Below are 12,489 nucleotides of genomic sequence, written 5' to 3'. Positions count from 1 at the left end.
ATTACCACACGTGACCAGTTGATGACAGTGAATACAAGAGATTGCGTTGGATTGCAGCATAGAAAATCTTTATAAATAACTTGTACAAGGCGTAGGAGACTGTTCATGTGATGGAGTAAACAAAAAAACAAAACAAAAACATTTCAAATGTCACATAGTGATACACAACGTGATAATATATAACCTGTTACATCAGCTTATAGATTAAACATTTGCAGACATTCATACGGTATTATTATGTGCTGTGATTATATAATTATGCATTATAACAATCCATAAATGAATACAAAAAATGTGCAAATATGCAAACTGCGTGTGAAGACTACTGGTGTTGGTGGGGGTGTTGGTGGGGGTGGTGGGGTTGGAGAAGTGGGTGTAAACATGGGAAATAAAGCTGTATCATCCCCTGCTCTCTTCCTTTTCCTCCTCTTCTCACTTAGACAGTTTACTGATGACCCGGATTAAGGCTCCGTTCTCGTCCTTCAGTCTCTGGTTCTCATTCTTCAGCTCTGTCTGGACCTGTGGAGGACAGCAGACAACACGCAGACAGAGAGGGTTATGGTTGGAGTTGGGGTTGGGGTTAGAGTTGGGGTTGGGGTTAAGGTTCGGTTTGGGGTTATGGCTGGGGTTGGGGTTGGGGTTAAGGTTCGGTTTGGGGTTATGGTTGGGGTTGTGGTGGGGTTAGGGTTATGATTGGGGTTAGGGTTGGGGTTAAAGTTAGGGTTATGGTTATGATTGGGGTTAGGGTTGGAGTTATGGTTAGGGTTAAGGTTAGGGTTGGAGTTATGGTTATGGTTATGGTTGGGGATATGGTAGAGGTTAGAGTTGGGATTAGGGCTGTGGTTATGGTTAAGTTTAGGGGTTAGGGTTGGTGTTGGGGTTATGGTTATGGTTGGGATTATGGTTGGGGTTGGGTTGGGGTTAGGGTTAGGGTTGGGGTTATGATTGAGATTAGGGGTTATGGTTGGGGTTAGGGGTTAGGGATTATGGTTGGGGTTAGGGGTTAGTTGAGGTTGGGGTTAGGGTTATGGTTGGGGTTAGGGTTGGGATTAAGGTTGGGGTTATGGTTGGGGTTAGGGGTTAGTTGGGGTTGTGGCTGTGGTTGTGGTTATGGTTAAGGTTGGGGTTATGGGATTAGGGTTGGGGTTAGGGTGAAGCAAATCCAGTTAAAGTTTGATTCACAAAACAAATGACAACGACACTCATCACCAACCTCTCCTCCGAGTCAACTGAACATGTAATGTTCTCCCACAAGATTGTCTATTTTCAGTTTAGTGTTCCATCTTTATTGAGACCTCTCATTCAGAGACAACAAAAGGTTGTTGTCTCACCCTCCTTTATGGAACACAACAGATGCTTGTGGCAGTAGTGATTGTGGAGGAATACCAATGGTGTACTCACTCCATGAATATAAATCAATGCACTCACACATTTCACAGCCAACGGAGCATAATGATTACATAATGGTGGCAAATGATGTCAGCTTAGAATACCACACCACACACCATGTATGCTTTGTCACTGCTGGCTTGAGACTCGGGCTGCATCGCAACTGGCACATTTGACCAGAAAGCAGTGCGTTTTTAAGGGAACAGGGTGTTGTTTGAGACAGACACACTACAGTACCAAGGCAGGTCCCAGAGGGATTCTCCCTGTTCAGCAGCTTGCTCTGTCTATCTGCAGGACAACGTTGTGATGGCTCGGCCTCCTGCGGAGACTATGTTTTGGAAATATGTTCTGTCTCTGCTGTGGCTAGGTTTAGTCTATTGGAGAGGTTCTCAAGAAGTACAAGAACTGGCATTAAGCCACAAGAAAACGACCCTAAATTGGTCAGACCTTGAACATCTCTCAGTATCAATTCAGGAAATTCACCATTATTGCAACTGGACAGATACCTTCACTTCATCTTCCATGTCTGATATCTTCTTCTGCAGGACACGCGTTTCCTACAGAGAGGAGAGGAGACATGTCACAAAGGTGGAGACATGTCACAGTGAGACTGAACATGATGAGGCTCACAGAGAGGAGAGGAGACATGTCACAGTGAGACTGAACATGATGAGGCTCACAGAGAGGAGAGGAGACATGTCACAGTAAGACTGAACACGACGAGGCTCCCAGAGAGGAGAGGAGTGAGACTGAACATGATGTGACTACCAGCCTTACCATGACTGGACCTATGAGCTATTAAAATAACATATAATGAATAGATATGCTGTACAAGGCCAAGAGAGAAGTTAAAAGTGCATAAGCAAACATTCAGTTACATAAGGATCTCACCCGTTTTTCTGTCTCAAGCATGGACCTTTCATTGGACCTTTCAGTCATGGTTATCTTTCTCTGCAATGCAAAAGCCCATGGTTAAAATGGGGACAATGAGAAGAGCACAATCCCTGAAGCCGGCAGACTTTTCTCATATATAACTTTGAAAACAACCATGGTCACCTCACAAGCATACTACCGTACTTCACAAATAATACCTCCCAAGCATTTACCTCTGGAATCAGCCAATGCATCTTCCTTGCATAACCTGTTACATTCTTCACACTCCTGCAACTTTCCTGATTGTATTGTGCAGTGGTCATTGCAGTAGGATATGGAAAAGTTATTCCACCATGAATTTGACAAGAACTGTACACTGGAAATCACAATGATAAGCAATAAAATTGCACAAACAGACACGTACAGTGCATTCGGAAAGTATTCAGACCCCTTGACTTTTTACACATTTTTACGTTACAGCCTTAGTCTAAAATGTATTAAAATGTTAGTTTTTTCCCTTATCAATCTACACACAATACCCCATAGCGACAAACAGTACTTTGATGAAGCATTACAGCCTCGAGTCTTCTTGAGTATGACGCTACAAGCTTGACACACCTGTATTTGGCAAGTTTCTCCCATTCTTCTCTGCAGATCCTCCCAAGCTATGTCAGGATGCACAGCAATTTTTAGGTCTCTCTAGAGCTGTTTGATCGGGTTCAAGTCTGGGCTCTGGCTGGGCTACTCGAGGACATTCAGAGACTATTGCATTGTCTTGGTTGTGTGCTTAGGGTCGTTGTCCTTTTGGAAGGTGAATCTTCGCCCCAGTCTGAGGTCCTGAGTGCTCTGGTGCAGGTTTTCATCAAGGATCTCTCTGTACTTCGCTCTGTTCAGCTTTCCCTCGATCCTGACTAGTCTCCCAGTCCCTGCCGCTGAAAAACATCCCCACAGCATGATGCTGCCACCTCCATGCTTCATTGTAGGGATGGTGCCAGGTTTCCTCCAGATGTTACACTTGGCATTCAGGCCAAAGAGTTCAATCTTGGTTTCATCAGACCAGAGAATCTTGTTTCTCATGGTCTAAGAGTCTTTAAGTGCCTTTTGGCAAACTCAAAGTGGGCTGTCTTGTGCCTTTTACTGAGGAGCGGTTTCCATCTGGCCACTCTACCATAAAGACTTGATTGATGGAGTGCTGCAGAGATGGTTGTCCTTCTGGAATGTTCTCCCATCTCCACAGAGGAACTCTGGAGGTCTGTCAGAGTGACCATCGGGTTCTTGGTCACCTCCATGACCAAGGCCCTTCTCCCCCGATTGCTCAGTTTGGCCTGACGGCCAGCTCTAGGAACAGTCTTGGTGGTTCCAAATTCTTCCATTTAACAATGATGGAGGCCACTGTGTTCTTGTGGACCTTCAATGATGCAGAAATGTTTTGTTACCCTTCCCTAGATCTGTGCCTCAACACACAACATCTTCTGCACATCTACCATTTCAGTGTTTAATTGCTATATTGAAATTACTTTGCCACCATGGCCTATTTATTGCCTTAACTCCCTTATCTTACCTCATTTGCACTCACTGTATATAGACTTTTTGTTTTCTTTTGTTCTACTGTATTATTGACTATATTTAGTTTATTCCATGTGTAACTCTGTGTTTTTGTATGTGTCGAATTGCTATGCTTTATCTTGGCCAGGTCGCAGTTGTAAATGAGAACTTGTTCTCAACTAGCCTACCTGGTTAAATAAAGGTGAAAAAAAATAACACAATCCTATCTCTGAGCTCTACGGACAATTCCTTCGACCTAATGGCTTATGGTTTATTCTGACATGCACTGTCAACTCTGTGACCTTAGATAGACAGGTGTTTTCCTTTCTAAATCATGTCCAATCAGTTGAATTTACCACAGGTGGACTCTAATCAAGTTGTTGAAACATCTCAAGAATGATCAATGGAAACCGGATACAGCTAAGTAAAATTTTAAGTCTCATGGCAAAGGGTCTGAATACTTATGTAAATAAGGTACTTCTGTTTTATAATTTGTATACATTTGCAAAATTTTCTAAAACCTGTTGATTGATGAGGAAACGTGTATTTAATCCATTTTAGAATAAGGCTGTAACGTAACAAAATGTGAAAAAAGTCAAGTGATCTGAATACTTTCCGAATGCACTGTACTTCTTCATTGGACTCTTCATCTGATTTCTGCAATCTCGTTTGATGTTTAGGATGATGGTTTGTTGGTTTGTTGGCTTGATTTGGACTGAAATAGGTTCCGGTACTAATTTTGAGTGCCGGTGTTGTTTACTGTAGATTTAGGTGCAGAAGTGCCACAATACTTTTGAGCTAATATTCTATAAGAGGAACAGTATCTCAAGCAGTAGAACATTTGAGGTGCCGGTACACAGCTCCAGTGAGCTCCTGCCCAAGTCAGCCACTGGTTGAGGAACAATTTTTAAAAAAAAAAGTGTTTACAATGACTGTTTGTTGGGGAACTATTTTGTGTGGTGGATGAATACCAGTTGGGGATAATCACCTGTGTCACTCTCTCCAGCTGAGTCTGCACCAATACCAGCTCCTGTTTGCTGCCCTGCAGCCTGGACTTGAGTCTCTCATTGGTAGACAAGGCCTCCTCGTACATCTGTGATGCACAGGATCCCACAGCAAACTCAGACCCAGAACATCATAACATGCCACATAATTTGACTTAGGTTATCAACCAGTTGTGTTTTTCATGTAGCCTGATCTCCAATTCAAATCAAAGTTTATTTGTCACATACCCAGGATACAGCAGGGTGTAAACAGTGAAATGAAATCAAATCAAATCAAAGTTTATTTGTCACATACACATGGTTAGCAGATGTTAATGCGAGTGTAGCGAAATGCTTGTGCTTCTAGTTCCGACAATGCAGTAATAAAAAGCAAGTAATCTAACTAACAATTCCAAAAAAAACTACTGTCTTATACACAGTGTAAGGGGATAAAGAATATGTACATAAGGATATATGAATGAGTGATGGTACAGAGCAGCATAGGCAAGATACAGTAGATGATATCGAGTACAGTATATACATATGAGATAAGTATGTAAACCAAGTGGCATAGTTAAAGTGGCTAGTGATACATGTATTACATAAGGATGCAGTCGATGATATAGAGTACAGTATCAACGTATGCATATGAGATGAACAATGTAGGGTAAGTAACATTATATAAGGTAGCATTGTTTAAAGTGGCTAGTGATATATTTACATCATTTCCCATCAATTCCCATGATTAAAGTGGCTGGAGTAGAGTCAGTGTCATTGACAGTGTGTTGGCAGTAGCCACTCAATGTTAGTGGTGGCTGTTTAACAGTCTGATGGCCTTGAGATAGAAGCTGTTTTTCAGTCTCTCGGTCCCAGCTTTGATGCACCTGTACTGACCTCGCCTTCTGGATGACAGCGGGGTGAACAGGCAGTGGCTCGGGTGGTTGATGTCCTTGATGATCTTTATGGCCTTCCTGTAGCATCGGGTGGTGTAGGTGTCCTGGAGGGCAGGTAGTTTGCCCCCGGTGATGCGTTGTGCAGACCTCACTACCCTCTGGAGAGCCTTACGGTTGAGGGCGGTGCAGTTGCCATACCAGGCGGTGATACAGCCCGCCAGGATGCTCTCGATTGTGCATCTGTAGAAGTTTGTGAGTGCTTTTGGTGACAAGCCGAATTTCTTCAGCCTCCTGAGGTTGAAGAGGCGCTGCTGCGCCTTCCTCACGATGCTGTCTGTGTGAGTGGACCAATTCAGTTTGTCTGTGATGTGTATGCCGAGGAACTTAAAACTTGCTACCCTCTCCACTACTGTTCCATCGATGTGGATAGGGGGTGTTCCCTCTGCTGTTTCCTGAAGTCCACAATCATCTCCTTAGTTTTGTTGACGTTGAGTGTGAGGTTATTTTCCTGACACCACACTCCGAGGGCCCTCACCTCCTCCCTGTAGGCCGTCTCGTCGTTGTTGGTAATCAAGCCTACCACTGTTGTGTCGTCAGGCAAACTTGATGATTGAGTTGGAGGCGTGCATGGCCACGCAGTCGTGGGTGAACAGGGAGTACAGGAGAGGGCTCAGAACGCACCCTTGTTCGGCCCCAGTGTTGAGGATCAGCGTGGAGGAGATGTTGTTGCCTACCCTCACCACCTGGGGGCGGCCCGTCAGGAAGTCCAGTACCCAGTTGCACAGGGCGGGGTCGAGACCCAGGGTCTCGAGCTTGATGACGAGCTTGGAGGGTACTATGGTGTTGAATGCCGAGCTGTAGTCGATGAACAGCATTCTCACATAGGTATTCCTCTTGTCCAGATGGGTTAGGGCAGTGTGCAGTGTGGTTGAGATTGCATCGTCTGTGGACCTATTTGGGCGGTAAGCAAATTGGAGTGGGTCAAGGGTGTCAGGTAGGGTGGAGGTGATATGGTCCTTGACTAGTCTCTCAAAGCACTTCATGATGACGGATGTGAGTGCTACGGGGCGGTAGTCGTTTAGCTCAGTTACCTTAGCTTTCTTGGGAACAGGAACAATGGTGGCCCTCTTGAAGCATGTGGGAACAGCAGACTGGTATAGGGATTGATTGAATATGTCCGTAAACACACCGGCCAGCTGGTCTGCGCATGCTCTGAGGGCGCGGCTAGGGATGCCGCGAAATGCTTACTTGTGAACTACCTCTCAACAGTGCAATGAAATAACATGTAATACCATTTTGGGTTACACTGTACTTGAACCCACAGTCATAAGGGCTACAAAACAATGTCATTATCATGACATAACAGATTTATAACAGAACATTAGCAAACTACGGTAATTTTTCCAAGTTACAGGTTACCTTCTTATAGTCAGTGCACCCTGCCTCCTCCTCTGCTTTTTTCCGCGCTGCCATTCTGTTTTCCCTTCGAGCGTCATAGGCCTCTCGGTCGTAAGCACCAGACGAGTCCAGTCTGAGGGTAAGATTGCACAGCTGAACCTGAATCTACTGCACTGTGTCAGAGCTTAACCACCAATGTACCTTTGACCCTAATTGTAATAACAATCAGTTGCAATCTTGGCCTGAGTGACCAATGGCTGTTAGGATATGTTTCAATGCCTGATAGATAGGGAAAATCTAAAGCACACCTGTGTATTTTGATGAAGTTAATTGAGTTGAAAGCATCTTACCTGGACACTCTTTCATGCTGAAAACAAACAGAGAAGATATGTCACTTACAAAATGCATAGAACATGAGTAGTTTTGGATGATCTGCAACACTGAGGTGTAATATCTTCCGACAGCAGAGCTGTGAAGATGAGCACTTTGTAAAAGGTCTTTGTGTCCTGTATGCATAAAGATTATGTGCTGTAATTACATTTTTACATTTCAGCTCATGTGGCCAGGAAAACCCTATGGCCCTAGTTATGAACTCTCATAGAAGGCTAACAGAAGACCTTCACACTGTCCTGCAGCCAAGCATGTGGATATCAGCAGAGAGCATCTTGGGATGAAACTCGATACTCACGCCAAGTTAGAGAAGGACAGTGGAAACAGTCACATGTGCAAACTGAGACGCAGAGATAAAGCTAAACACATCCAAAAAAGGTAATAACTATGGCAGCGGCTTAGCCTGGGAATCTTGACGGTTATTGCCTGCTGAAGGGTTGGAAACAGGGGATATGAATCTGTTTTTAAAGAGACACTCCCGCAAAAATGGCAATGTTGGCAATGGCATTAATGTTCGTGGCATTTGTTACATCAGTCACTTGTGGATTTATTTCAGTAGAAGAGTTGAAAAGGTTATTCCTGATACAATACAATATACAATACTATAGGATAGGATAGAATAGGAGATGCGTTCCACTGCAGGCATAATCATTCCCGCTAGAAAATGTCCTCAGTGATTCTCTTCCAGTGTTTGGCCAGCCCCTGACCTCTGTGTTCTCAGGCTGCAGCGGACAGCCTGCTTCCGTTTTCAAGCCTGTGCCGCTTTCTATGTGTCCAGGGAACCATGACGAGCAAGCACTTTGTCAGGCAATTTCAAGAGTTCAGCCCTCAAAGCCAAATATTTAGGCTTTTACGCCATGGTATGCAACAGTGAACAAGAGTGAAGGCATTAAAACATTGCTTCAATTGACGTCAATTGATTTGGTTAACAATGTAAGATTACATAAATATTTTCTTGTTTTTTGTGCACTCGCCTATTATTGCTTCAAGAATAAAAGAGACTTGAACTGAAGTCTGGAAAACAAACTTAAGGTCATACACACAGGCATAAGAACTCATTGCAGTGTTTAGACATAACACACCAAGTAAGGGTCTATGGAGACAGATATAAATTCACCTGAATTGTTCAAGGGGCTCTAGAAGGATCATGTATAAACACAGAGGAATGGTTCCCATCAGACATCAACAAGCTCTCAGGATGTTCTCTCTCCGTCTGTGTCAACACTGTCAGCTCTCTCTTATTAAAGAGTCTGTCTTTGTGTTTGGAGCCATTGTAAGTTATCATTAACAAGGCTTACCTCCTGAAGCTCTGCTTGGATCTGGCACTGGGAGAAGTTGGGCTGTGATGGAGAGGGCCTGCTCTGAGTCTAACATGCCTCAGCGAAGCCTTCCACCATGACCAGACCCAGCCAGGAATAACCCCTACAATATTTAACCCCTCCACCACAACCAAACCCAGTCAGGAATAACCCCTATAATATCTAACCCTTCCACCACAACCAGACCCAGCGAGGAATAACCTCTATAATACCCAACCCTTCCACCATGACCAGAACCAGCGAGGAATAACCTCTATAATACCCAACCCTTCCACCACAACCAGACCCAGCGAGGAATAACCTCTATAATACCCAACCCTTCCACCATGACCAGACCCAGCCAGAAATAACCCCAATAATATCTAACCCTTCCACCATGACCAACCCAGCCAGAAATAACCCCAATAATATCTAACCCTTCCACCATGACCAACCCAGCCAGGAATAACCCCAATAAATCTAACCCTTCCACCATGACCAACCCAGCCAGGAATAACCCCAATAAATCTAACCCTTCCACCATGACCAACCCAGCCAGGAATAACCCTTATAATATCTAACCCTTCCACCATGACCAACCCAGCCAGGAATAACACTTATAATATCTAACCCTTCCACCATGACCAACCCAGCCAGGAATAACCCTTATAATATCTAACCCTTCCACCATGACCAACCCAGCCAGGAATAACCCTTATAATATCTAACCATTCCACCATGACCAACCCAGCCAGGAATAACCCTTATAATATCTAACCCTTCCACCATGACCAACCCAGCCAGGAATAACCCTTATAATATCTAACCCTTCCACCATGACCAACCCAGCCAGGAATAACCCTTATAATATCTAACCCCTAGGCATTTCATGTAGATCAAAAATAGTTGGATGATGTAAACAATATGGTTGTAGGTCCATCTGGTTCTCTAGTAGGCTTGTATTGATTAATCATTACACCAATAGAATCCTTTCAGATTCACACCAGTGCCCAGAATGTTGGAGCTAGTGGTTGTTTGTGGACCAGGCCAGTCTTTCTTTGTGCTCCCCTCCTACTCTGTTAGATCCGATGGGGGACTTCCTGTCTGCTGACTAGCTCTTCCAAAGAAGAAAATGTGATATATATATATATATATATATATATATATATATATATCACATTTTCAGAGGCATGCAGTCAAGTGGGTCCCCCTGATATCACCCTGGATAAGACTCAACATGTTCCTGCACACAAGCCAGCCGGGAAAAAAAAACAGGAAAATGTTTAAGAAGTTGTAATAAGAAGTTGATCTCAACTGTTTACTCAAGCAGTGATACGATATATATATAAACAACCATGCCAAAAGGCATGAACAGCTGATTCATATATATATGATGTAAACAATATGGTTGTTTATATATATATATATATATATATACAAATATATATATCGTATCACTGCTTGAGTAAACAGTTGAGATCAACTTCTTATTACAACTTCTTAAACATTTTCCTGTTTTGTTTTCCCGGCTGGCTTGTGTGCAGGAACATGTTGAGTCTTATCCATGGTGATATCAGGGGGACCCACTTGACTGCATGCCTCTGAAAGGGTTTGATCTAGTTGATCCTGTCTGATAAGTATCTTCAATGACAATCTGAGTTGTATATATGTCAGCTGTCTCTTTCATTAAGTTACACAGGACTCCTCTCAGTCAAATTCCGAGGCAACTTTCTTCCTTGTGAAAAAATTGCATGGAGCTGATGATGTCATGGAAACTCAAAAGTTATCTGACACTTATATGACCAGTCGTGGGAGTAAAATGCTGAGGCTGTATTGGACGGATTCTGGACCTCACAAAGAGAGAGAGAGAGAGAGAGAGAGAGAGAGAGAGAGAGAGAGAGTCTGTGTATGAGTACACTTTGTATGTTTAATGTGTTTTACAATTATATTTGAATAGTTACATCCATGCAGCTGAGTCTGAAACTTCTTATTCCTTTAGTCAAATTTACTCCCACATAAGCCACTTGGCTCAAGAGGGCTAATCACCATCGCTCACTACAATCTTCATGAAACAATTAAAAAGGTTTCCACTAAAATCATGAACAGTATGCCATAACACCTATGGTATTAGACATCAACATAGTGCTTGGCTAGTCTGGAGAGCTCAAAACTAATGGTTAAAGTTATAAGTCAAGCATGGCATTTTATCTGATCCACAGCTTTTTTCAACACATGGCAATGTTTCCAAAAGGCAGCCTAGGCGTCTCCTTGTTATTGCCCATAGAAAAGAGAAGTAATCTGTTCTTACTTTGAGGCTTCTGGAGGTCGGCGAGGGTTTAGCGGGAGACGAATCAGTGGATGACTTTCTTGTGCGTGGCTGATCCTTTGCGTTGCGGGAGGAGAGATGAGATGACATCGCTGCAGGATAATCTCCACTGCATGAGGTTCACGTGGGGTCCAGCGGTCCGGTCCAACCAACTTGATTCCAAAAGACTACTGCATGAACAATCCGGTGACACAGTTAAAATCCCTGTGATGTGAATGAAGGTGGTGAAGAGACAGAGTCAGGATTGTGATCAAAATAATAGAGTTCTAATGATACAGAAATATCTGTGGTCAGGAGTGTGATCTCACTCCAGGTGATGTTGAGTGATCCTAAGATGAGATGAGTGGAAGGTGAGTAGCAAAAGGGAGGGAGCTGTGGAGGAGGAAGAGGGTGGGCGCTGGGCGGTGCTGTAGACTGTATGGGGAGGGACACTGCCTGGGACTTGACAGCGGTGTCGCTAATGAGAGCACTCTCTGGACTGTGGTGATTCAACAAAAATGAAAACTTCAAAGTAAAGCACTCGGCTCTCATTCTGCCTGACAGCCTCTCGCTCTCTCTCTTTCTGCCTCCCTGTCTCTCTTTCCCCCTCTTTCTTTAATCACCCTTTGGTCTGAGCTATGGACTAATATGGATTTGTTGGACATTGGAATTTGTTATGAAGATAATAAAAAAAAATGTAATTCGTCATTTTTAAATCTAATTTCACAGCGTCACAAACATGGCTGCCAGTATTCCCTTGTTAGTGTGTGCATGATGCAACAGCAGAGAGACAGAAGGGGTAGGAGGGGATCTGGAGAGAGGGAGATATGGAGGGGTAGGAGGGGATCTGCAGAGAGGGGGGTAGGGGAGGATCTGGGGAGAGGGAGAGAGAGGGTAGAAGGGCATCTGGAGAGAGGGAGCAGGGGGTAGGAGGGCAATCTGGAGAAAGGGAGATATGGGGGTAGGAGGGAGTCTGGAAAGGGAGAGAGGGGGTAGGAGGGATCTGGAGGGGGGGTCTGGAGAAGGGGGAGAGGGGGTGTAGGAGGGATCTGGAGAAAGGGAGAGAGGGGTAGGAGGGAATCTGGAGAAGGGGGAGAGGGGCTGTAGGAGGGATCTGGAGAAAGGGAGAGAGGGGGTAGGAGGGCGGATCTGCAGAGAGGGAGATAGGAGGGGATCATTTCGAGAGAGAGAGAGAGAGAGAGAGAGAGAGAGAGAGAGAGAGAGAGAGAGAAAAGGTAGGAAGGGATCTGGAGAGAGGAGGTTAGGAGGGGATCTGGAGAGAGAAGGGGTAAGAGGGGATCTGGAGAGTGGGGTAGGAGGGGATCTGGAGAGAGGGGGAGAGAAGGGGTAGTAGGGGATCTGGAGAGTGGGGTAGGAGGGGATCTGAGGGGGGTAGGAGGGGATCTGGAGAGTGG

At 44.4% G+C, this 12,489-nt stretch overlaps 1 protein-coding gene across 3 annotated transcripts; it reads right to left on the bottom strand.

The window, feature by feature from the left end:
- Positions 1-51: 51 nt before the first annotated feature.
- LOC112221466 (protein phosphatase 1 regulatory subunit 12B) lies at positions 52-11,507 on the bottom strand. 3 transcript variants are annotated; one of them, XM_024383615.2, is made up of 7 exons: positions 11,078-11,499; positions 7,432-7,448; positions 7,103-7,214; positions 4,796-4,900; positions 2,281-2,340; positions 1,873-1,946; positions 52-519 (listed from the first exon to the last, which is right to left on the bottom strand). In XM_024383615.2, the coding sequence occupies exons 1-6, from the start codon at positions 11,183-11,185 to the stop codon at positions 1,875-1,877; spliced, it is 474 nt and encodes a 157-aa protein (XP_024239383.1). In that variant the 5' UTR covers positions 11,186-11,499; the 3' UTR covers positions 52-519; positions 1,873-1,874. The 3 variants fall into 3 exon arrangements, with proteins under 3 accessions (XP_024239383.1, XP_024239377.1, XP_024239389.1); XM_024383609.2 differs by having other exon boundaries at positions 1,896-1,946; positions 11,078-11,488; XM_024383621.2 differs by lacking the exon at positions 4,796-4,900 and having other exon boundaries at positions 1,896-1,946; positions 11,078-11,507.
- Between the last annotated feature and the right edge of the window lie 982 nt (positions 11,508-12,489).

Source organism: Oncorhynchus tshawytscha, linkage group LG02, assembly GCF_018296145.1.
Source record: "Oncorhynchus tshawytscha isolate Ot180627B linkage group LG02, Otsh_v2.0, whole genome shotgun sequence".
NCBI classification, from domain to species: domain Eukaryota; kingdom Metazoa; phylum Chordata; class Actinopteri; order Salmoniformes; family Salmonidae; genus Oncorhynchus; species Oncorhynchus tshawytscha.
Note: the sequence above shows the minus strand (reverse complement) of the source record. Positions and strands in the feature narration are given on the sequence as shown.